The sequence below is a fragment of the Candoia aspera genome, chromosome 4 (genome assembly GCF_035149785.1).
Source record: "Candoia aspera isolate rCanAsp1 chromosome 4, rCanAsp1.hap2, whole genome shotgun sequence".
In the NCBI taxonomy this organism is placed as follows: Eukaryota; Metazoa; Chordata; class Lepidosauria; order Squamata; family Boidae; genus Candoia; species Candoia aspera.
This window is the reverse complement of record NC_086156.1, coordinates 104922276-104942573: the sequence shown is the minus strand read 5'-3', so window position 1 is coordinate 104942573 and position 20298 is coordinate 104922276. Positions and strand designations below refer to the sequence as shown.

General features: G+C 44.9%; 2 protein-coding genes across 2 annotated transcripts; one reads left to right on the top strand and one right to left on the bottom strand.

The window, feature by feature from the left end:
• Positions 1-545: 545 nt before the first annotated feature.
• On the bottom strand, positions 546-9414 carry OSGEP (O-sialoglycoprotein endopeptidase). The gene is made up of 11 exons (XM_063301462.1): positions 9294-9414; positions 8187-8306; positions 7650-7825; positions 6457-6552; positions 5755-5804; positions 4842-4920; positions 3563-3628; positions 3014-3104; positions 1591-1666; positions 1115-1213; positions 546-658 (listed from the first exon to the last, which is right to left on the bottom strand). The coding sequence occupies exons 1-11, from the start codon at positions 9406-9408 to the stop codon at positions 619-621; spliced, it is 1008 nt and encodes a 335-aa protein (XP_063157532.1). The 5' UTR covers positions 9409-9414; the 3' UTR covers positions 546-618.
• A 2004-nt stretch (positions 9415-11418) lies between these two features.
• On the top strand, positions 11419-20248 carry APEX1 (apurinic/apyrimidinic endodeoxyribonuclease 1). The gene is made up of 5 exons (XM_063301461.1): positions 11419-11499; positions 14151-14292; positions 15257-15438; positions 17941-18133; positions 19103-20248. The coding sequence occupies exons 2-5, from the start codon at positions 14232-14234 to the stop codon at positions 19615-19617; spliced, it is 951 nt and encodes a 316-aa protein (XP_063157531.1). The 5' UTR covers positions 11419-11499; positions 14151-14231; the 3' UTR covers positions 19618-20248.
• Positions 20249-20298: the final 50 nt, after the last annotated feature.

Here is a 20298-nt window from a genome sequence, read left to right as displayed (position 1 = left end):
TGGGAACTAATTTTGAGGGGCCTGAGAGAAAGTCCTTGAGCTTTGCAGCTACTCAGCACCCACTGCACCCCTTAAAAACCAGAAAACCTTTTTAAAAAGGGACACTCACTTCGCTTGTTAACACTTTGCTCCCTGGAAATCTAAAAGAAATTTACACATTTCAGCCCCGCAAGTCAGTTGACCTTGCTACCTTATTTCCTCAGGCCCTGGGGAAAAACAGTTTCCTGCTTATGGCCTAGATATTTGATTGAATACACAATTATGGTTGAGGTTCTGCCCACATAGCAAAAGGAAGAGAAGGTGGGTTTGGCAGAAAAATTTGAATCAGCAGAAATGAAGAACGGCACACAGAAGTAGTAGACTGCTGCACCACGCAAATCTCGTCCTTGTGCTGTCTCAGCTCCGGGATGCGTGATGTTGCTCAAACGTGCCACTTCCTTTCATCCTAACAGACTTTTTTTCCCAGGACAGAAACACTGTACAGCCCTTTCTACAAAATTAAATCATTTATTTTAGGCTGATTTTTTTTAAAAAAAAACTGCATGTCTACTGAGCCTTCCAGCTGCCTTCTCTTTTTGGCCTCCAAACTGGGGGAGATTTCCATGCAAAGAGAAACCATTAGTCTCGCCATGTTACCTCCACTTCGTCAGTACGATACCTGAAGGAATGAAAACACACAGCTACCATTTTAGTTGGTATCCAGAGGATTTACCTCAGTCAGAGGATTTACCTCTGAGTAAACACATACAAAATGTAGCTTTAAGAGGGAGGCCTTTAAAAATGGAGGGGATGGGAAGGGTTACAAAGCTGCAACCATAATTATGCTGATTTGCCCCAAAATCTGGACTCCCAAGCCCGTAATGACAAAAATGTAGGGAAGCATGTTTACTTAACTGGGGAGTCTCTGCATTTCCTGGATGTGTACTTAGAGGTGCACAATTGCAACAAGTTAAAAAAACACGGAGTTAAAAACACGAGGTAAAGCCACGGCTCCAAAGGTGTCTTTGATTTAATAAGGATCTAAATAAATTTATGTTCATCGGCACTTCTACGCCCCACCTCCTCTTAATTTCACATCAATTACCTTCCTCTGCGCACAAAACATGACAATCACCTTTGCGTAATCCACGAATCTTCAAGCGCCGTGACTTGGCTGGACCGAAACATTTCCCAACCAGCTTGTGCAATCATGGCTCCATTGTCAATACAGAACCTGGGTATAAAAAGACTATGAAGAATCATGGTTGGAAGGTAAAATAAGGAGGGTCTTTCTGAGTGCAGGGTCTCCCTAAGTCCTTGTTCTCTTGGCCTTATTTCCCTTCCTGATACAAACCGGCCAAGCACAGGGCCAAAAGGTTGCAAAGACTGGAACTCAAGGAACATTCACAACACAGCATTGAGTCTGCAATTGTTCCACTTATTTGCTACACCAACCCTCGTAGGAGGCAGCTTAGTTGAACCTCAGAGAGAGGCCAGACAAATAAATGGATTCAAGCAACATGATGCCAACCATGGCTTTGCTAGGCTGCTTAGATGCTGCTAGTTTCTCAGCTACTTTCAGTGCTAATGCTTGAAAGGCAATAATCCCACCTTTCATCAGTTGCAAAGAGCTGGGCTCCTCTTTCTTTGCACATGGTCCCCATCATCTCTTGCAGTCGCTCATTGCCTGCAAAGAAAGAAGCAGTCTCTCTCATTGGAGAGCCACACTGGTCGCAAGTCAACAAGCACTGCTCCTAATAGACCAATCAGTCCTGGGTGTTCTGGCCATTTGGTCCAGTGGTTAAAGCAGCGTTTTTCAGCCTGGGCGACTTTAAGGTGCGTGGACTTCAACTCCCAGAATTGGCTGGGGAATTCTGGGAGCTGAATCTGGGTGCTGAAGTCCACACACCTTAAAGTCGCCAAGGTTGAGAAACAGGTTGGAAACCCTTAGGCATGAAGCCCACTTGGGGACTTTGATCCATTTTTCTTTCTCAGCCCTAGGAAGGCCAAGGCAATGGCAAACCACTTCTGAAAATGTTGCCAAGAAAACTGCCAGGTCCAGGCAGTGGCCAGTAGTCAAAATAGAATCAAAGGGGGTGGGGGGGGGATTCCATGATGAACCCAGAAAGAACAGCCTAACTGGGTCAACCCATGGACTAGAAAAAGAAGAGAGATCATAGCTGTCCTAATTACAGCCTGGGATTATCCATCTGCTCCTTGAAACTGAGTTGGAAGAAGGAATAGGGAACTTGGCTCCCTTTTTCCAAAGATGCAATATGTGGGCCATGACCTGAAAGCAAGATGCAGATTGAGAGGAAGAGAGAAATCTCAGAATTCGAAAAAAAGAAACAAGGACATTCAGAACTGGAAAGGGTTAACACGGGGAAGAACTGGAAGGGGATGTAAAGTAAGTGGGAAACCAAGATTCTGAAACAAGGAAACCTTCAGAAAGTAGAACAATCCATTCAAGGTCACACCGGAGAGGTTCAAGGTCAGTTTCCCAGTCCTGAGTGGAGGTTTGGTGGAACGAGAAAACTTCTTTGACACCACGTGCCTAAGACTAATGCCCAGATTAACAAAGCACAATTGCTGCGTTCACACAGCATGCCTTACCCAAACCAGTACGTGAACCATTTTATGGCTTTATATAATACACTGAACCACAGACAAAACCTCTCCTTCAAGAGAAGGTCCGCTTCTGTGGATTTCCTGAACCTTCCTACATAGTTTCCTTGGCAACAACACAGCCTGCCATCACTGCCTTTTGGGATGTTTTTCAGCTTCTCCATCTAGCATACAGCCCTGAAATTCCTGGGTAGTCCTTTCCAAGCACCCAACGTATCTAACCCTGGTCGAGGTTGATGAAGGCCCACCCACTGTTTTTTGTTTGGCAGCGGTTGTGTGTGTGTGTGTGTGTGTGTGATATAAACCATTATGTATAATCAAGCTGTGTTGAGACTTGATGGGGAAAGGCAGTGGTTGATTAAGAAGGCAGAGGCATCAGTCCTCCCCAGCATTCACCCGAATCACCTACAGCCAACGCCGCCCACAATTAAGGCCTCGCTGGAGCCGGTGTGCGCCATGGCCCGTTCTGTGATCTCCACCAGCATTGCAAAGAGCGTCTCCTGGTGGAGAAGGAGAAATCATAGGATCAGTAAAGCAGCTTTCTTTTCGGTTCTCAGCTACGGGCACCCATCCTCTTCCGTCTATGCATGCAGTATAAATTAACCTTCACACTTGAGGGGGAAGAAGAACTGGATCTTTTCTGGCTGCTGGCAACAGCTCAGAAGCCTACGGACCCCTTCCTACCATCTAGTTGGTTGGCCCTACAAGGTTGGCCAGGCTAAGAAACCAATGCCATGTAGGTCAGTACTACTTTTAGTGAAACAGCTATAACAACAGAATGAGCTTCTCCACCCCACTTTACCTTCATGTGAACTAGGGAGGGCTTGTCTCAGCCATTTTCTCAAGTCATTTTCTTGGCCCTGATCATTGCCTTGGTAGTGGCTCTTTCTCCTGTCCTTCAAGGTTATTCCCTCTGCCCTCCACATCATCTCAGATCCAGATCTGGGTAGTGCCTTACCTGTAGAGAGAAGCAGAGGTCCTCTGGAGTGCATTCTCCTGCGGACAGCATTCTGTGAGCCACGTCCTGCAAGAGAATGGTGTGAATCCCTGCACTATTTTAGGTAGTCCTCATTTAGCAACCACAATTGGAGCTGGCAACCTGACTGCTAAGCGAAGTAGATGCTAAGTGAAACCGCAACGGTGCTTATGATATTACTTCAGCTTTCCTTCGTTTTGTAGACCTGCAAAGGTCATATATGCAAGGTTTGGTCAAAAAGTTACTTTTCCGTCACCATCGTAACTGCGAATGGTCGCTAAATGAGGCAGTTGCTAAATGAGGACTACCTATACTGATTGACATTAGCATGCTACCATTTGCTGTTGTTTTTTAGCAATATTTAGTAATGTTAGTAATATTTTGCTGACAAAACAGTAATATTTAGCAATAAAGGAATGCCCCACTTTTCAGAATAAGCCTAGCTTTATGGCAGAAATCACTCTTGGAACCCAAATATACTGAGGAAATATTTTGGGGTGCTGAAAATGGTACAGGATGAAGCTACTTGTCCTTAAGGGCCAGGTAGCTTGCAGCTTTGCTATGCAGGAGGATGGAGCATATTTGCTATATGTTAATGAATTGTTTTATAATCAGTAATGTTTATTTTGTTTAAAGAACTGACATGGCCACCTATCTCACATAGCGATCTGAGGCGGCTCACAACAACTGATGGAAACTATGGAATAAAAACAGAACTAAGCTTTTGCACCCTCAGCAGGCAGGATGAGTATGTATGGAAGCCAGGTTGGATCAGGTCAAAGGTCCTCTAGTCCTTTACCCTATTCCCCCCTTCGACAGCCACATGCCCCTTGGAAGCTCACAAGTCAGAAGTGCATAGCAGCCTCCCCAAAGCACCAGCAATGGGCAAAGAAATAATCATAACAGGGTATCACAGAGAAACAAACAAACAATTAAAATTGCGTCCAGCTGAGTTCAGCTCCTAGCAAATACATGGGCACATCCCTGCATGGCACAATATGGAAGTGGTTTGCCATTGCCTTCTTCCAGGATATGTTTTTTCAACTTTATCTGACTGACCTGTCATTTCCTGGTGGCCTTCCATCCAAGGGTTAACCTGCTTAGCTTTTTTGAGATCAACTGAGTTGGCTGGGAGTTGCCTTTGTTGTGATCTTGAAGACAGCATTTAAAAAGAAAAGTTCCTACAGCTAAATCCCTGAGTGTTGCTTTGGGGCGGCTCATTCTTAGATGAGGACAAAAGATTGTGGGATTTTAATCCTACCTCGATGTGGGACAGAATCCCAGAGAAAGACACGTCCATGCCTTTCACTGTATAGGGAAGCTCGACCAACTTTTGACCCCTGTGGAGGAAAGAGGAAGCATTGAATCTCCTTCTCCTTGCTGATTAATGACCACAATCAATTTATTGATTTATTTAATCTCCTTCCCCTGTGTGGAGCTATAATCTAAGATACAGTGTCCCTAGGTCAGTGTTGCTCAACCTCAGCAACTTTAAGTTGTGTGGACTTCAACTCCCAGAATTCCCCAGCCGGCCCTAGAGAATCTTTTTATTTTGTCCTCATGCTGCAAAAGAACAAGAAACAGAGTAAGGCACTGAGCTTCTAGATTTCAACAGACGAGAGAGAAGGTCCGCTAAGGGCAATATTTACCACAAATCTCACCTCCAAAGCATGGTTTTTTAATAGAATAAACCGGAAGCTAGAGTTTAATGTGGCTTCCTCCTACTTGACCACATTGCTAATCCATCTTCTGTTTAGTACTAGGACTGCCACCTACTCCTTGAACGCCATCAGCGTGTACGGCATTTTACAGCATAAAGCAGAAACGGAACTGCAACCAGTAACATTTGCTTGGCTTAGTAAGATATATGTCAATCACACGAAAAGTCAGCGTGTGTTGAAAGCACAGAATTCAGAAGAGACCAGTCAGGATGGACTTGTACTGAACACACACGCAGAAAGGAGATGGATCCTGCTAACTTTTCCCTATGTATTAATTGACCGTTTGTACTCCTTCCTGAAGCTCTTCCGTCTTTGTCAAAGTTATTTCATTTTGGCCCAAACTGGGGAGATGGGACCCACATCTGGTACAAATCAAACACAACCTGTTTAACAGAAGAAAGAAAACGATTGTGTTAGTGAGGCTTTTTCCCCCCCCCCCTTGTTAGGACTTACTTCTTGGCCATCTGTTCAATGTTGTAGCCCGGACTGGGATCATTCGAGATCTAAGCAAAGAGGTGAAAAAAAGAATCAGATTTCCACAATAATAATAATAACAAATAATAATTGATTAAGTGTATATGCTGCCTGACTCCCAGGGACTCTCCTCACCCAAACCACCTGATCCCATGTTTGAAATGCACTTCAGGCCTATCTACAGTATAGAGCCTGCATCCTATCAGGGCAGCCCCCCACAAAATTAGTGTCTACTCACTGAAGCAGATCAAGGCACATGGAGGCAAAATTACACCCACAAAGTTACACCCTTCTCTCTTTTGAGTATCTGTCTCTGTAATGGTTCATGTTCAGAACAGCTGATGGAAGTCTAACACTGGATAGAAAAAGCCCCTCGGCTGTTTCTTTCTCACTGCAGAATGACTTTCACTCAATTTTGTCTCTCAGCTGGTGGGATTACTTCTGTGGAGGGTTTCTGTTCAGGGTCTCATCACCAGGTCATGCTACTCCTCCAGTCTCATCTGTATCTTCATGAGATCCTCAGGGAGGAAATAGACCCCACAGCTACAAAGGGTCTCTGACACACCGCACAGTCCTACTGAACCTCTTCCAAATGTATACACCTCAAAGGAAGCCTCATAGCATTCACATAGGATCCACTGAGACCAACTTGCATTCTCATCAATGTTCAGTTGTTCTCACCTTCAACACTCGAGCAAAACGGTCCAGGCAATTCCCCACAGCAATATCAATGGTTTCCCCAAATATACGGTATCGATGCTCAGAGTATGCAATAACCTGGGTGGGAGGAAGAGGAGGACACAGTTATAACCCCTCTCCACTTACACTGTTTGGTCCCTGAGAGTCCAACTGGGCCCACCCAACCCAAGTTCTTTCTCCTGCCCTTTTAGGTAGAAATCATTAGGATTAAAACAATAACAAGGCAAGACAAACCAAGCAAAATGGCAATAAGTTTGCTGAGACCCACGCTGTTGCAACCACAAAATGAATTATGCACCATAAAATGTCAATCAACAAGTGGAGTCCTAAGCCACCCTGTCCCAGGGCCTGCTGGAAAAGCCAGGTCTTCAAGGCTTTCTGAACAGGCAAGGTCAAGGCCATTTGGACTTCAAGGGGAATGGAGTTCCAGAGGACAAGGGTGACCACAAAGAAGGTCCATCTTGGAGAGAATGTTGTTCTTGAAGTGCTTCAAGGCAGAACAGTAAAAATACAATAGAGTCCACTGATGGGGTGCCACTAATGAAAAATCTCCAGTGCTCACATAGTATGAGCTTCAATGTGGATTTAAACCTTATCAGACAATGTGATGGACGGAGGCCTATTAGGGATCCTGTAATGCTGCATGGGAAGTGGAATTGCAGAACAGAGATTTAGATGCAAGAGTTTCTCTTTAAAAAAAAAACAACCCTCACTGAAGCAATCAAAGCGCACTCAGGTTTTGCAGGGAAAACTTTCAAAAGACCAAAATATTCCATACAGTGTAAGATTCAAAAGACTTGTTATTTTATATCACAAAACAAAACCCAACAAGTCCTGCTCTGCAACATATTCACACTAAACTATAACACGGTTGCTTAGTTTCCAATGTCTCATATAAACCTGGTCCCTGTGAGCCAACCATGGATCATTTAGCACAATGCGTGAATTGAGTTTGAAGCTGAGTTAATGCTTCCTGCTAAGCAATGATATGGCTTCCTGGTTTCTCTTTTGGTGTGTCATACAAACTCAACTGCTAGTTTGTAAACCACGATTCATGGATTAGGGTGGTACAGTATGTGTGAACTTGGGATATTATGGTTTATATCAAACCATGGTTTAGCACAATGTGCAAACCCAGAAACACCTGCCAACAGAAGCCCTGTCTTGCTCAGTACCTGAGTGTTTCCACCACTGACGTACAACACTGTTGGGTTCTCTGCACCCGTCACAAGCCGCCCCATCTCAATGTGTCCAACGCAATGATTCACTCCCAGAAGTGGCTTCCCCCACAACTGAGCCACTGTTCTGGCCACAACAGCCACAGTCACCAGTGGGGCACCCATCCCTGGACCTGAAAGAGGGGGAAAGCATGCATTAAGTCCAACAGAGCATTGATGTTTGCTTCTCGGATTTTATTTTGCATTGACTTGTTTGTTTTGGTGGGCCTTACTGCCTATTATAGACCATTCACTGATTTTACTCCACCACTCTTGAGCATTTAAAACACCCCTTGATTAGGAAGATTCTCTAGGAGTGGAGAATCTATGGTTCTTCAGATGTTGCTGAAATACATTTCACTGCAGGTCTAGCCAGCACGGACATCAGAGAGGGTTGCAAGGCCATGGAGTACAGCTACAGGTTCTTCAAGGATCCCTAGTCAGAATACCTTGAGGAATCCAAGCGTCTCCTTCCCTTTAAGAAAACAGATTCACCTTTGGTGAAAGCCACTGCATCGATGTCCTGAGGTTTCAATCCAGCCTCCTCCAGCGCCTCACGCAGCACAGTAAGGATGCAAGAACGGTGGTGGCGTGCTGTGTCACCTGGAAGGAAACCTAGAGTGGGACCAAAATGGGAAAAGGTCATGACTGAAGGCAGATGGGCCCACATTCAGTTCTAGGAGATGTTGCATAGTGCAAGGCCAAGCTACAGGACAAGAAGAAACTGTGTCAATTCCTGCATTTGCTGGCTATTGATGTCTTTCACAGAGTCATTCTCCCCAGAAGATAATAAGCTGGCGATGCACTTGCCAAGGGCTGAAAGACACAAAGTCCAGCTTCCTTCATCAGGCGATAAATTCTGTGCATGGTAGAAGTACCTTTGAACACATGGAAGAAGCATGTCTGCAGAAGCATATAGAATATACTCAGGACTGCAGATATATAAACCAGGACTCTTTGTAATTTACTCATTTTTTTAAAAGCAAAGAATTCAACTTCTGGCCGAATTACATTTTGGGGGTTTCAAAATGTGCATGTTCCTGGACCTTATGACTAGAAGGAAATGTCTGAAAGCAAATGGGAAACAGCATTTGAAATCTTAGGAAGTAGAGAGGAGACCGAATAATACTTCAGAAGATCAGAGGTTTTGCTGACTTGTCCTTGCCTGATCCCACAACCAGCAAATTGAGAACCATTTATGCAAAAGCAGTAAAAAGGGGCAAAACAAAGGAAACTTACAAAGGTGCTAAGTTTATAAAATACATTCTTTATTTGTCTGCAAAACATTCTTTAAGATAAGAGCCCACCCCACAACCCAACTAAATAACTGCATCTAAATATGCACAAAGACTCACAAAAGTAGGAACATTTCATTAGAGAGATCTGTGGTATCTTGCTTTCTTCCAAAGAAAAACACTTTACTGGGCAGTGTTAGCACACCGTCTCATACCCTTTCCAGGCTGGTGTCCTCCAAGGGCATTGACTTCAACTCCCAGGATCCCTTCCTTGCAGCAAACAGGCTAGGGATTCTGGGAGTTGAAGTGCAACTAGAAAGCACCAGGCTGGGTAAGAACATTCATGGGAAACACACGGGATACCTACCCTGTCCCGGAGGCGTTACATACGTTCGTCGGGGATTGCTCAGCACCTCTCCATCCCGTACAATCCCAATTCCAATCTTGTTGGCACTGCCCTCAAAGCCAATCACTACGGGCATCTCTTCCTGGAACACCCAAAAGAAAATAAACTTTCTAAACTTTGATTCCTTCCAAAGACTCAGCAGTACTTCTGACCACGGGAAGACTGAGGGTTTAGGGCGGTTTGTGAAACGGGCCAAGACCAGAAAGCAGCAAGGAAGTTCAGGGGTGCTTTGGAATACCATCCAATGTACCTAGAATAACAGCTCCACAGTTACCATCATTAACATGTCTTAGATCCGTTTCAAACTCACTTGCTCCTAGGAGTAAGCATTCACCCAATAGACAGGGAATTTAAATCTACAGATTATACCATACTTGAGGGCACTGAGCAAAACATGGATGCTCAGAGATTTTGTTCACTAGATTGCAGGCTAGGAAGCCAAGGCACCTGGATCCCAAAGATACGGTCTCCTTAAAATTGAGCTCAACTTCAGGTTACTATATGGACACATCCCTGTATGGGCGTGTGAGAAGGTGGAGGAGTCAAAATCTTCAAGATGGCAGACACAGTATCTCACGCCTTACAAAAGGCATTGGACTTCAATTGCAAAGCTGCAACTGCCATCTGGCAGATTTTGACACACATGCACACACATAGGGACTCTGCTGCATTCCTGCAATTTTCTTGGCAATCGTATGGAAGTGGTTTGCCTGTTGCCTTCTTGAAATTTCCTAGTGGTCTCCCATCCAAGTCCTATCCAGAAGGGCTTTTACTGAGAAAGGCCAACGATCTGATCCATTGTTGGGGTACAGAGGATAGAATGAACGTGTGAATTCAGGATGTCAAAGAATCCCAGATCTCACCACCAGGGATTAACAGAGGAGACTAAGGATAAATTATGGGCAAATCATGGTTCTATTATGTATTTGTTAGGTTGATACTCCCCCACTCTTTAATGAGCTCAAGGGGATATCCTCCTATCTTCCCCCATCAACTTCAACCCTGTGAAGTACATCTCTACTCTAGTGTTTCTCAGTCTTCGCCACTTTAAAATGTGTGGACTTCAGCTCCCAGAATTCTCTGGCTGGGGAATTCTGGCAGTTGAAGTCCACACTTCTTAAAGTGGGCAAGGTTGAGAAACACTTCGCTTTGCAAGAGTTTGGATACGTCGCAGAGCAGAGCTGTAGCAGTGATTTGGGGGGTGGCAGGCGGACTTTGCTGCTGCTTTTACAAGCACTGGAAGCTCAGCGGACCCCAGAATCTGCAACCATTTCCGGATCCATCCTGCGCGGTCCCGCTGGTCGCCAGGCTCTATTTCCTTGGCACAGCCGGGCAACAACTTAGCTAATCAAGGCAGGAATTCGGGAGAATGAGTAGTTTATGTCTTACCTCCGGTTCCTTCCTCTGCTTCCAGGTCCGCTTTCCCCACGTTCGTTATTTCGGCAAGCTCAGCGCAGCGGTAGAGGGAAAAATACTCGTGCAACAAAAGTATCTCGGCAGGCAAAGAAAGGGTTAAACCGCATCGAGTCCTCGCGTTCCTCTCCTCTGCAAGATCTGAGAGAGAGGGGTTCTAGAGATAGGAAAAAAAAAACCTCAGGCACTGCGCAGCATCCACGAGCGGTTTTAATGCGACAGCCTCCACGTAAGGCCTAGAAGGTGCATATTCCAACCCCAGAATATTTTTTAAAAAATATTATTAAATATCTTTCTGTATGTAAGATTTTTAAAAATGAGACCGTATATTCTCTTCCGCTCCCCTTCCTAGCCCTTTTTCTTTGCCTTGATCCCCTCTTAGTTGTTCAACTGGGAACCGAAGGTGTTCATGTTTCGGGGGTTTCAGACAAACCTAAAAGTTTTCCTGGAGAGAGAGAACGCCTGACGTCACCCGGTCCCAAACCCCGCCTCCTCCCTCAGCACGTGACTGCCGATGGGGGCGCTTTCTTTCTAGGTATAACCTCTCCCTTGCCGAGCCAGCCGAGCCTTTCCTCAATCCAGCTCTGGAGCGGCGTTTCCTGTCTCTTTAATAGGAAGCCCGGCCTCCTGTCTCCTCAGCCCCCGTCACGTGACGCATATCCACTCCACGTGCTTCTCTTTCTCGCCATTCGGCGATTCCTGAGGATTCTCCAGCCTCCTTCGTTGTCCAGAGGGAAGCCCCGCGTCCGGCGTGGTGAGAGCAGGCATGGCTTAAAATGAAATTATTATTTTAATAGGGTTTTCCTAATTGCATTTAATCTGCAAAGGAGCAGGGGTCGATGTCTGGCCTTCCATTTTTGCATTTTCTTTTTTTTTAATTCCCCTCCCCTGCCTTTAAGAGTTGGGTGGCAGGTAGAAATGCAACAAGGGCAGCTTTAAGAGGAGGCCTGCATCCTCTTCCCAGAGGGACCAGAGAGATGCCTCTGAGCAAGTTATGAATGCAAAGCGATCCTCTCTACCCATGTTCCCCAGCCACTGATACTATATGGATGTACTGTATTGCTTTTGATATTGCCAAAACTATTGGGGATAAAATTAGAAGAGGCTACTTTTAAGAAATGTGAAACATACTTCCTAAGATTGAAAAATGAAGTTAATTTATCAGATATTATTTTAGAATGTTTCAAAACATTCCAAATGGAAATTGGGTTTGTCTTGGCAATGTAAAAAATGGAAGGTTCCTTAATTCACAGGGTTTGGTCTTTTTCTATTTTTGATTTGGTTTTAAATCAACATGTAAATATAATTTTGGGAAAAATATATTTAGGGATCCCACTATGGTTGAATTATATTCACCAAACAAGGAATTTGTCACCTGATGAAGAGCTATAGCAGAGAGAATAATCCTATGAAACTGGAAATAAAGTCAGGCTCCTGATCTTAAAAAATGGAATCAGTATATAGTTTATCGTTTTTGAAAAGGTTGTGTGTCCTAAAATTGAGATGATGACAAGGTACATTGCTATACAGTCTAGATTTAATAAGCTGAATGAGTGAATTCTATATAGGCATTTATATTTATAGTATATCTTTCCTTCCTATTAATTAGAGATTTTTAAAGGTTTAGATTATTTAATCACTATCACATATGTAGGAATTTTTTTTCCTTCCCTGTGTAATCACTGTTCAATATAGACTCTATTCTTTGATTTCACTTTGATAAACAAAACAATGCCAAAGGGAGAGGCCACGTGTAAGGCTGTCTTAAAGCCTCAGAGAAGGAGGGATGTAAATGCAATAAATAAATGGAAATGAGTAAGTTGCTTTTTAAAACTGACCTTTCAGAGAATGTATAGCCCTAGGAAAGGAGCTTGTGGTACAGAGAAAAAAAATAAAGACTGGATTTTTTGACAGAGCAGCCAACTGTCTAAGATCTAAGAACCAATATGAGAAAAAAAGTGGCCAGTGGAGATTTTTTGCAATATAATTTTCATGTTGTGACAGAGCGAAGGATGGTAACGTGGTAGTAAGTAATACACTTCCTTTGTTTTATTTTTGGAACTTCATGTGTAAAGAACAGCTCCTGCAATATCATGATTGAAGTGTGTGATGTCTCAGCAATTGGAATAACAACAGTAGAGAAGCTGGTGTGTTGCAGAGCAACAGGCTCTAGCACCATCTTTATTTTCAGGAATGTTGCAGTGAAAAGGGCCAGCCTCTAACTTCATTTTTATTGTTGGGACTCAAGAGGCCTTCCCAGAAAATAAAAAGCAATAGAATGCTGCATCCTGGCACCATGTTTTAAAGGGATCTAGAGGTATCTAGAGATCAATTTTCTAATACAGGTAGTCTTCGCTTAATGTCCACAATTGGGACTGGAATTTTGGTTGCTAAGTGAAGCAGTCATTAAGCGAATCCAGCCCGATTTTATGACTTTTGTGGTGGTCATTAAGCAAATCACCACGGGTGTTAAGCGAATCACATCATTAAGCGAATCACATGGTTCCCCATTGATTTTGCTTGCCAGAAGCCAGCTGGAAAGGTCGAAAATGGCGATCTCGTGACCGCAGAGACACTGTGATGGTCATAAGTATGAGAACTGGTCATGTCATTTTTTTCAGCACTGTCGTAAGTCTGAACTCACTAAAAGAATGGTTGTTAAGCGAGGACTACCTGTACTCAGGCCTTGCCCCTAGCAGGAGGGTGCTCACTATATACTCTCAAAATTATAAATGTCCCCATCAGTACAAAATGATTGGAAACCCTTTCTCACTGGGCTTCTAATACGGCAGGACAAAACAGCCTTCGTTTTATTTTTAGTAACTGCGTTACATTGTTGGCTTGTGTTTGACTTTAGATCAGCTAAGATACTTTGTTCCTGTTTGAAAGTAAAGTGGCTGGATCAGGGTCTCTCTCATCCACTGTTTCTCCTGCCAAGGAGCTGGAGTTTGGGAGACAGACTTTATCGCATCGTTTGCTTTGAGGAAAGTGATAGGCATGCAGGTCAAAGATGCAATTCCTGGCATCTTCCGTATAAAGGCTGTGATCGGCTCCTGCCTTCCGTTCTCATCAGGGACTCCGGAGACTTGCTGTTGGCCAAAAGATACACAGCCAGTTAAATTGCTGTAGCCTTATATAACCCAATTTATTCTTCTGAGAATAGCAGCTTTCGTTTTGAAGGGATTCTTTGCCAATGGGTATAATTGGTGACCAACAAGTCATTTCTATGGAGTCAAGAAGGCGGGCTGCCGATGGAAGAGAGGAACTGTGCGATGCTGTTCTGGATGCATTTGGAGGAGGAGGAGGAGTTAGTAAGGAGACTCACAGGACATTCTGGGGTAAAAAGAAAGGCTGTTTGGGTGTAAGTAGGGAAGGGCATGCCTGGCAGTGACTCATCTTTTCCAGGAGACGCTGCTGTTGAGAAGCCTAACCTGTGCAAAGCACGGCAGCCGGCTCCTTCGCCTGAGACCCGCTTGGGGCCCTGCAATGCCAAAACGAGGGAAGAAGAAAGAAGATGAGGTCCTTCCAGCAGAGGAGGAGGCAGCAGGTGTGGACTTCAGCCCTAGTACTAAACCTGGGATTGATTTGGGAAAGGGAGGTGCCCCTCATTTTATGCTCCTCTGCATTGTAGCATGTCATCCTTTAGATCCGAGGCCCTTCTTGGTGTTCCTTAACCTTCCAAGTCCGCCTCTTTGCTGAATGACCTCTTGTTTCCTTCAACACCCTTCCCCTGACCCAGAGACTGGAGTTTGTCAGGCCTTGTTGCAGCAAAACCAGCGCTTTTGGCCTGTGTGTGATGAGCCACCAACGTGTATTTTCGGTCTGCTGCTCAGAGTAGAGGAAGGGAGAGAATGAAGTGGAAGGAACCCCTGGGCCCGTGAATCAAGGAAGTTGTGACATTTCATAGGAGCAGGCCTGTATGGAGTTAGGACTTGCGATTGTTCAAGGTGGCATGATTGAATGCAGCCCCTTAGCCCAAGTTTGTTTTAAAATGCAAACCTTTGTGCACAGAGAAATCCAGCAGATCACAGTAGATCACAGTTTCTCACTCTCAGCCGTTTTAAGAGGTGTGGACTTCAACTCCCAGAATTCCCCCGCTGGCATGCTGGTAGCAGAATCCTGGGAGTTGAAGTCCTCGCATCTTAAAGTAGCAGAGGGTGAGAAACCCTGCAGTAGAGCAAGCAGGCATGGGAGTGGGAGAACTCATAGGTCTGGAGTTGATAAGATCCCCTCCCTTCCTAGAGGGCATTGCTGTCCTTTCCCAGTCTTGGTTAGAACATGATCCCAGTTCTGCAAATGAAAAACCAATCAATTAATGCAAGTTTGTCCCCCGCCTCCCCCCAAAGATCTTACCTACATTGATGTTTTTCTGCCAGTGGCTTAAAGAAGAAAAGGACCCAGATTTTAAAATCAGTCTTACCTGATGACGCAGTGGAGTCTAATTTTCACCAAACAAGGAAACACATTTCCCCCCTCCCTATAATGCTGTGTCCTGTTTCTCTTTCCATCAGAACCGGAGCCTAAAAAGGCTAAGAAAGGTGAAGCAAAAGCCAAAAAAGAGGCCGATGGTCCGATCATGTACCAAGATCCTCCTGATAAACTCACTTCACCCGGTGGCAAAAAATATACTTTGAAGGTCACTTCCTGGAATGTAGATGGCATCCGAGCCTGGTTCAAGAAGAAGGGCCTGGAGGTAACCCAGGAGGGTCCATCCTTCTGTTCTCTTACAGTGGCCAACTGGTTCCTTCCATGTTGGGTGTGACCGCAGTGGTTTTCCCCTTCTCTTCTACCCTCACACAAAAGTCGGAGAGAGAATGTCTTAAAAATGGAGGTTGTATTTAGACGTCACATAGCAGGGAGACGATCGGTGAGGGGAGGAACTGTAAGAATTCTATCGAGTTTGACTCCTAATGAATAGATGTCCATTTAATTTTACTGGTAGTTCTAATTTAATGACGCTAATTGGGACTGGACACTCCACTGTTGAGTGATAGGGTCATAAGTCGAAAAACCACATGACTGCCCTGTTTAGCAACAGCAGTTCTGGCAGTCCCGTTGCTGCTGTTAAATGAGGACTGCATGGGTTGTTAAGCAAGGACTTAGTGTGATTGCAGCCTCCAACTCCCTGCCAGCGTCCTCATTGACTTTGCTTATGGGAAGGTTGCAAACCGCAATCATATGACCGCAGGACACTGTGATGGCTGGAACTCTGAGAACCAGTTGTAAGTACCACTCGTTCAGCGCCATCGTTAAGTTTGAACAGTCACTGAACAAGTGATCATTAAATGAGGACCACCTATATTGGCAACCATATGGAAGCTGTTTGGCAGGACAATTTTTTTAGTTTTGCTCAGGGTTCTCTAACTCATTTAGTTAGTTAATTTAATGTAGCCGCCCATCTCAGGCTGTGACTTTTTAATTGGCCAGCATCGTCTAGGTGCTATCATTCGCTCCAGCCAATCTGATTGGACTGGAAAAACCATGGACTGGGGAAAAAAATCTTTCATGCCTGATTTTTGGTATTAGTTTTTGGTAACTAGTCATTACCTCTCATCTTACATAATAAACAGGGTTGTCATGAGAAGAAACTGTGGAAAGAATTATGGGGAGCGGGGGTGATATAAATGGACTGATTGGAAACAAATTTAAATGAATGCACCTGTCCCCACCCCTCCTGCCTCTTAAAGTGCCTGTTGCTTCAGCTTGTGGCTGTGAATTCCACATCTGCCCAGGTTGTGCAAAAAAGGTGTTCCTGGGTCCTGGACCTACAATAATTAATATTTTGAATGATCCCCGAATGCTATTTGAGGGAAGGGGGAAAAAATCACACATCCCTTTTTGTCTACCTTCTCCACAACATGCATAACTGCAGGTTTATTTTTCTATCCAAGCTAAAAACCTTCAATTGTTTTAGCATAGCTTTCCCAACCCTCCATATCTGCCCTCCAGATGTGTGGAGATTATTTGGAGTTCTCAGGGTTATGGTCTGAACATCTGGCAGATGTCAGGCTAGAGGAGGCTGGACTGGACTAAACTAAAATATATGAAAAGTGCCAGGTTGGGGGCTTAGCTTTAGAGAATTTCTGCCATTTTTGGCTTTGTAGGGAGAGCACCTTGTATCTGTTTGTCTCCTCCATTCCTGGTGTAACCTGTTTGACTGTTTGCAGTACAGCCTTTGCTCATCCTGGTTCAGCTTGGGCCTTTTCCAGATGTGTGAACTTCAGTTCCTAGAGATCTTCAGCCAGCAGGCTCCTTGGTGAGGCTCCTCGGAGCTGAATTTCACACATCTGGAGGAGACGTGGGCCGAGGAAAGCTGCGTTTGTTGCAATTCATTGTGGGTCTCAAATGAAAACAGCTTCTGCATTGCTGCAGACCTGAGAGAGATCAATCTGCCTCCATCAAGAAGCAATTAGAAACACTATTGTGGCATAGTAACCAGGGGTGGGGAAGGGAACAGGCAATCCCCAGGGAGCTACCAGGAGGCAGCTTGCTAGAAGTATTAAGGCAATGGTGTTTTTATATTCTCTTCCCTCCAATAAGCAAGAGAATTTATCTGTTTTATAGTGAGATCCATGACCAGCTCCACAAAGTTTTCTCACTAGAAAAATAAAGAATACACAAAACTTAGGAGAATGTAATTCTTTTATATACAGATTCTTATCCATCTAATATTATCTGTCTCAAGAATAGACAGTCCTCAGACTTGCAAAGTGTTTTTCGTTTTTAGTCTTGCAAAGGTTGGGAAGAAAGTTTGTAAAAGGGTTTGGGACTTTGTCTGTCAGAATGGATAATTCTCTGAAAACACAACAGGACCTCCCATCCCTTTTTTCCTCTGACATTGTACAACTTCATTTTTGTGGCTTTTGTTTCATTGTAAATTGCCTTGAGGGCACTGGCAGAAGGGTGTCGTGCAGTGGCAGTGTTACTGCCTTCCTTCTTTGCAAAGAAGGCCAGGCTAAAATGATTACTCAGTGTCACCCAGGCAACCGTATAGCACAGAGAGTAGGATGCAGATTTCAGTGACTGTATTAGCTTGCTCCATCATGTTCCATGCCATTAGGACCATTTGTCAGCAGGCCAAACATTGTCCTTTGCCAGATTTTGTTATCCCTTTTAACCTGCAAAGCCCACTTTTTCTACCCTGTAAGAGGTAGAGGCTGGGAGACCTGATGTCACATCTTTATTTTTCCTGCAGTGGATAAACAAGGAGAACCCTGATGTGGTCTGCTTACAAGAAACTAAGTGTGCAGAAAAACAGTTGCCTGCCGATGTTCGGGATCTGACTGAATACCCCCATAAGTTTTGGGCCTGCTCTGATGACAAGGAGGGTTATAGCGGCGTGGCCCTGCTCTCCAAGATCAAGCCTCTGGGTGTCACCTATGGCATTGGTAAGGACTTCTCCCTCCCCATTTTAGGATCTCTGTTCCTCTTAGACTCCTGAATTATTCTCTTAAAAAACAAAAACGGTGAATCCTTGTTGCCTTGGAAAATGTGCCCCCCTGTTCTGGGGGGGGGGGGGAAGAGGTAAGCTGGGATAGAAGAGAGCGTTCTTAAGGCCTGTCCAGGTGGCAGAGCAGCCTCCAGATTGCCTTCCAATAAAAAGTGTTTTGCAGGTGGCTGTGCCCACCGTAGATACCATTTTGTGAGAGCACCTGTGCCATGTTCTCAGAATTCTACAGGTGCCCCAAAAGGCTGAAGAGCCCTGGGTTCCCCCCTTAAAATAGTCGCCTCACCAGCTCAAGTGTCATGAGTACTGATGGCGAGCAGGAGGGGGCCTCTATCCCGGGGGGAAAACGCATGCGGAGTACTGAGGAATTAAGCAGCCATTCAAAGAGACACATCAGACCCACCTTAACTTTTGGGGTTTATCTGTCTGGGTTTTTCCCACGCTTCTTCAGTTTGTTAGGATTTTCTCTCTTATGTAGCAGTAACAAACACTAGAGACCTATTCCTCGTCTCAAAATGATTCCTGACTGTTAGGACATCAAGGGAGATCTTCCTTAATGGCCTGGGTACTCCAAGAATTAGTTGAACTTGCTTCAATGCCAGCCCAAGATATTATTAATGTAATAATACTCTTCGACATTCGTAAGCACCACTATTTCTGGATGCACGCAGGATGCAAGAACTTGATCTGTTCTTCCTCCAGCAATTACAAGACCTCTTTGCAGCCTGTTCTTCTTGTTATAATGCAGCTAAAGTCTAGCTCCCAGAACTCCCATCTAATAGCCATACTACGAATTCCGGGAGTTCTCATGTAGACGACACCAGACTGGGAAACCTCTCGTGTCCTTCACTAGCTGTGCTTATTCAAGCCAACATTCCTCCTAGATCTGTCTTCTACCTTATTGCTACAGGTGAAGAAGAACATGACAAAGAAGGCCGTGTGATCACAGCAGAGTTCCCCTCCTACTTCCTGGTGACAGCCTACGTGCCCAATGCTGGTCGGGGACTGGTGCGCCTGGAATACCGCCAACGGTGGGATGCGGCCTTCCGCTCTTACCTGCAAGGTCTGGCTGCCCGCAAGCCCCTTATCCTGTGTGGGGACCTCAACGTAGCCCACCAAGAGATTGATCTGAAGAATCCCAAGGGCAATAAGAAAAACGCTGGCTTCACTCCAGAGGAGCGGGCCGGTTTCACCCAACTGCTGGAGGCTGGCTTCGCTGACACTTTCCGCCACCTCTACCCCAACACGCCCTATGCCTACACCTTCTGGACTTACATGATGAATGCCCGGGCCAAGAACGTGGGCTGGCGGCTTGACTACTTCTTGGTCTCCAAAGGGCTTCTGGAAGGGCTGTGTGACAGCAAGATCCGCTCCACAGCCTTGGGGAGTGACCACTGCCCCATCACCCTGTATGTGGCTCTGTGATATATGCAGATGAAGGGCCAAGTCTATTGCAGCTTGAGTGAGGAAAGAAAAGCAGAGCTAAAATTATTTGTATGTCTATGACTACTCAACTCCTCTAGAGTCAGGATTTGAATTTGTTTTCTTTTCCATAGGGTAGGGCCATCCCAGACTGTTCATAGGGTTCCACAATGTAAAGGTGTGCCTTCCTGAAGGTTTTCAATGCCAGTTCTGGGCTAGCAAAAAGAGCATGGGAAGGCCTTGCTTTGAAGCACCTCCGCTCCATAAACCCACTAGAAGCAAGCCGCCCCCAGAGAAGATGGCTTGAAAGGTGGGGATGGACCAGGGTAGGTGCCATAAGATCTCCTTCCCGAAGCTATTAAAAGCAGCAGATAATTTCTCACATAGCGAGTGTCATCCTGTAGCCCTATTTTCCAGTGTTTGCAGAGGTGACTAGGCTAAGTGGGGGCGTTACCCAACCTGTATTATTCTCCAAATGTCAGCTGTCTTCCATCTCATTTTAAACATTGCTCCTCGTTAAAAATTAGCCTTCCTTCCTTTTTCTTTTTCTCTTGCTGCTTTGAGAAGGCTCTGGTTCATCAAGACGTATGTTAATTCCACAGAAAACATTAAACTTTCCTTTTATAAAATAGAAGTCGGTAGAGCTTGTCTTATTTTCTATCCCGAATGCCCGTTTTCAACATT

What these genes read in the sequence shown, in the direction of transcription:
- OSGEP (XM_063301462.1), bottom strand. Translation starts at nt 9,408, where the DNA reads ATGCCCGTAGTGATTGGCTTTGAGGGCAGTGCCAACAAGATTGGAATT. An exon ending in TCAGTGGTGGAAACACTCAG is followed by an intron (nt 6,553 to 7,649) that starts GTACTGAGCAAG and finishes CCTCCCACCCAG; the next exon opens with GTTATTGCATACTCTGAGCA. An exon ending in GTTTTGCTCGAGTGTTGAAG is followed by an intron (nt 5,805 to 6,456) that starts GTGAGAACAACT and finishes CTCTTTGCTTAG; the next exon opens with ATCTCGAATGATCCCAGTCC.
- APEX1 (XM_063301461.1), top strand. Translation starts at nt 14,232, where the DNA reads ATGCCAAAACGAGGGAAGAAGAAAGAAGATGAGGTCCTTCCAGCAGAG. An exon ending in AGCAGAGGAGGAGGCAGCAG is followed by an intron (nt 14,293 to 15,256) that starts GTGTGGACTTCA and finishes TCTTTCCATCAG; the next exon opens with AACCGGAGCCTAAAAAGGCT. An exon ending in TCAAGAAGAAGGGCCTGGAG is followed by an intron (nt 15,439 to 17,940) that starts GTAACCCAGGAG and finishes TTTTTCCTGCAG; the next exon opens with TGGATAAACAAGGAGAACCC.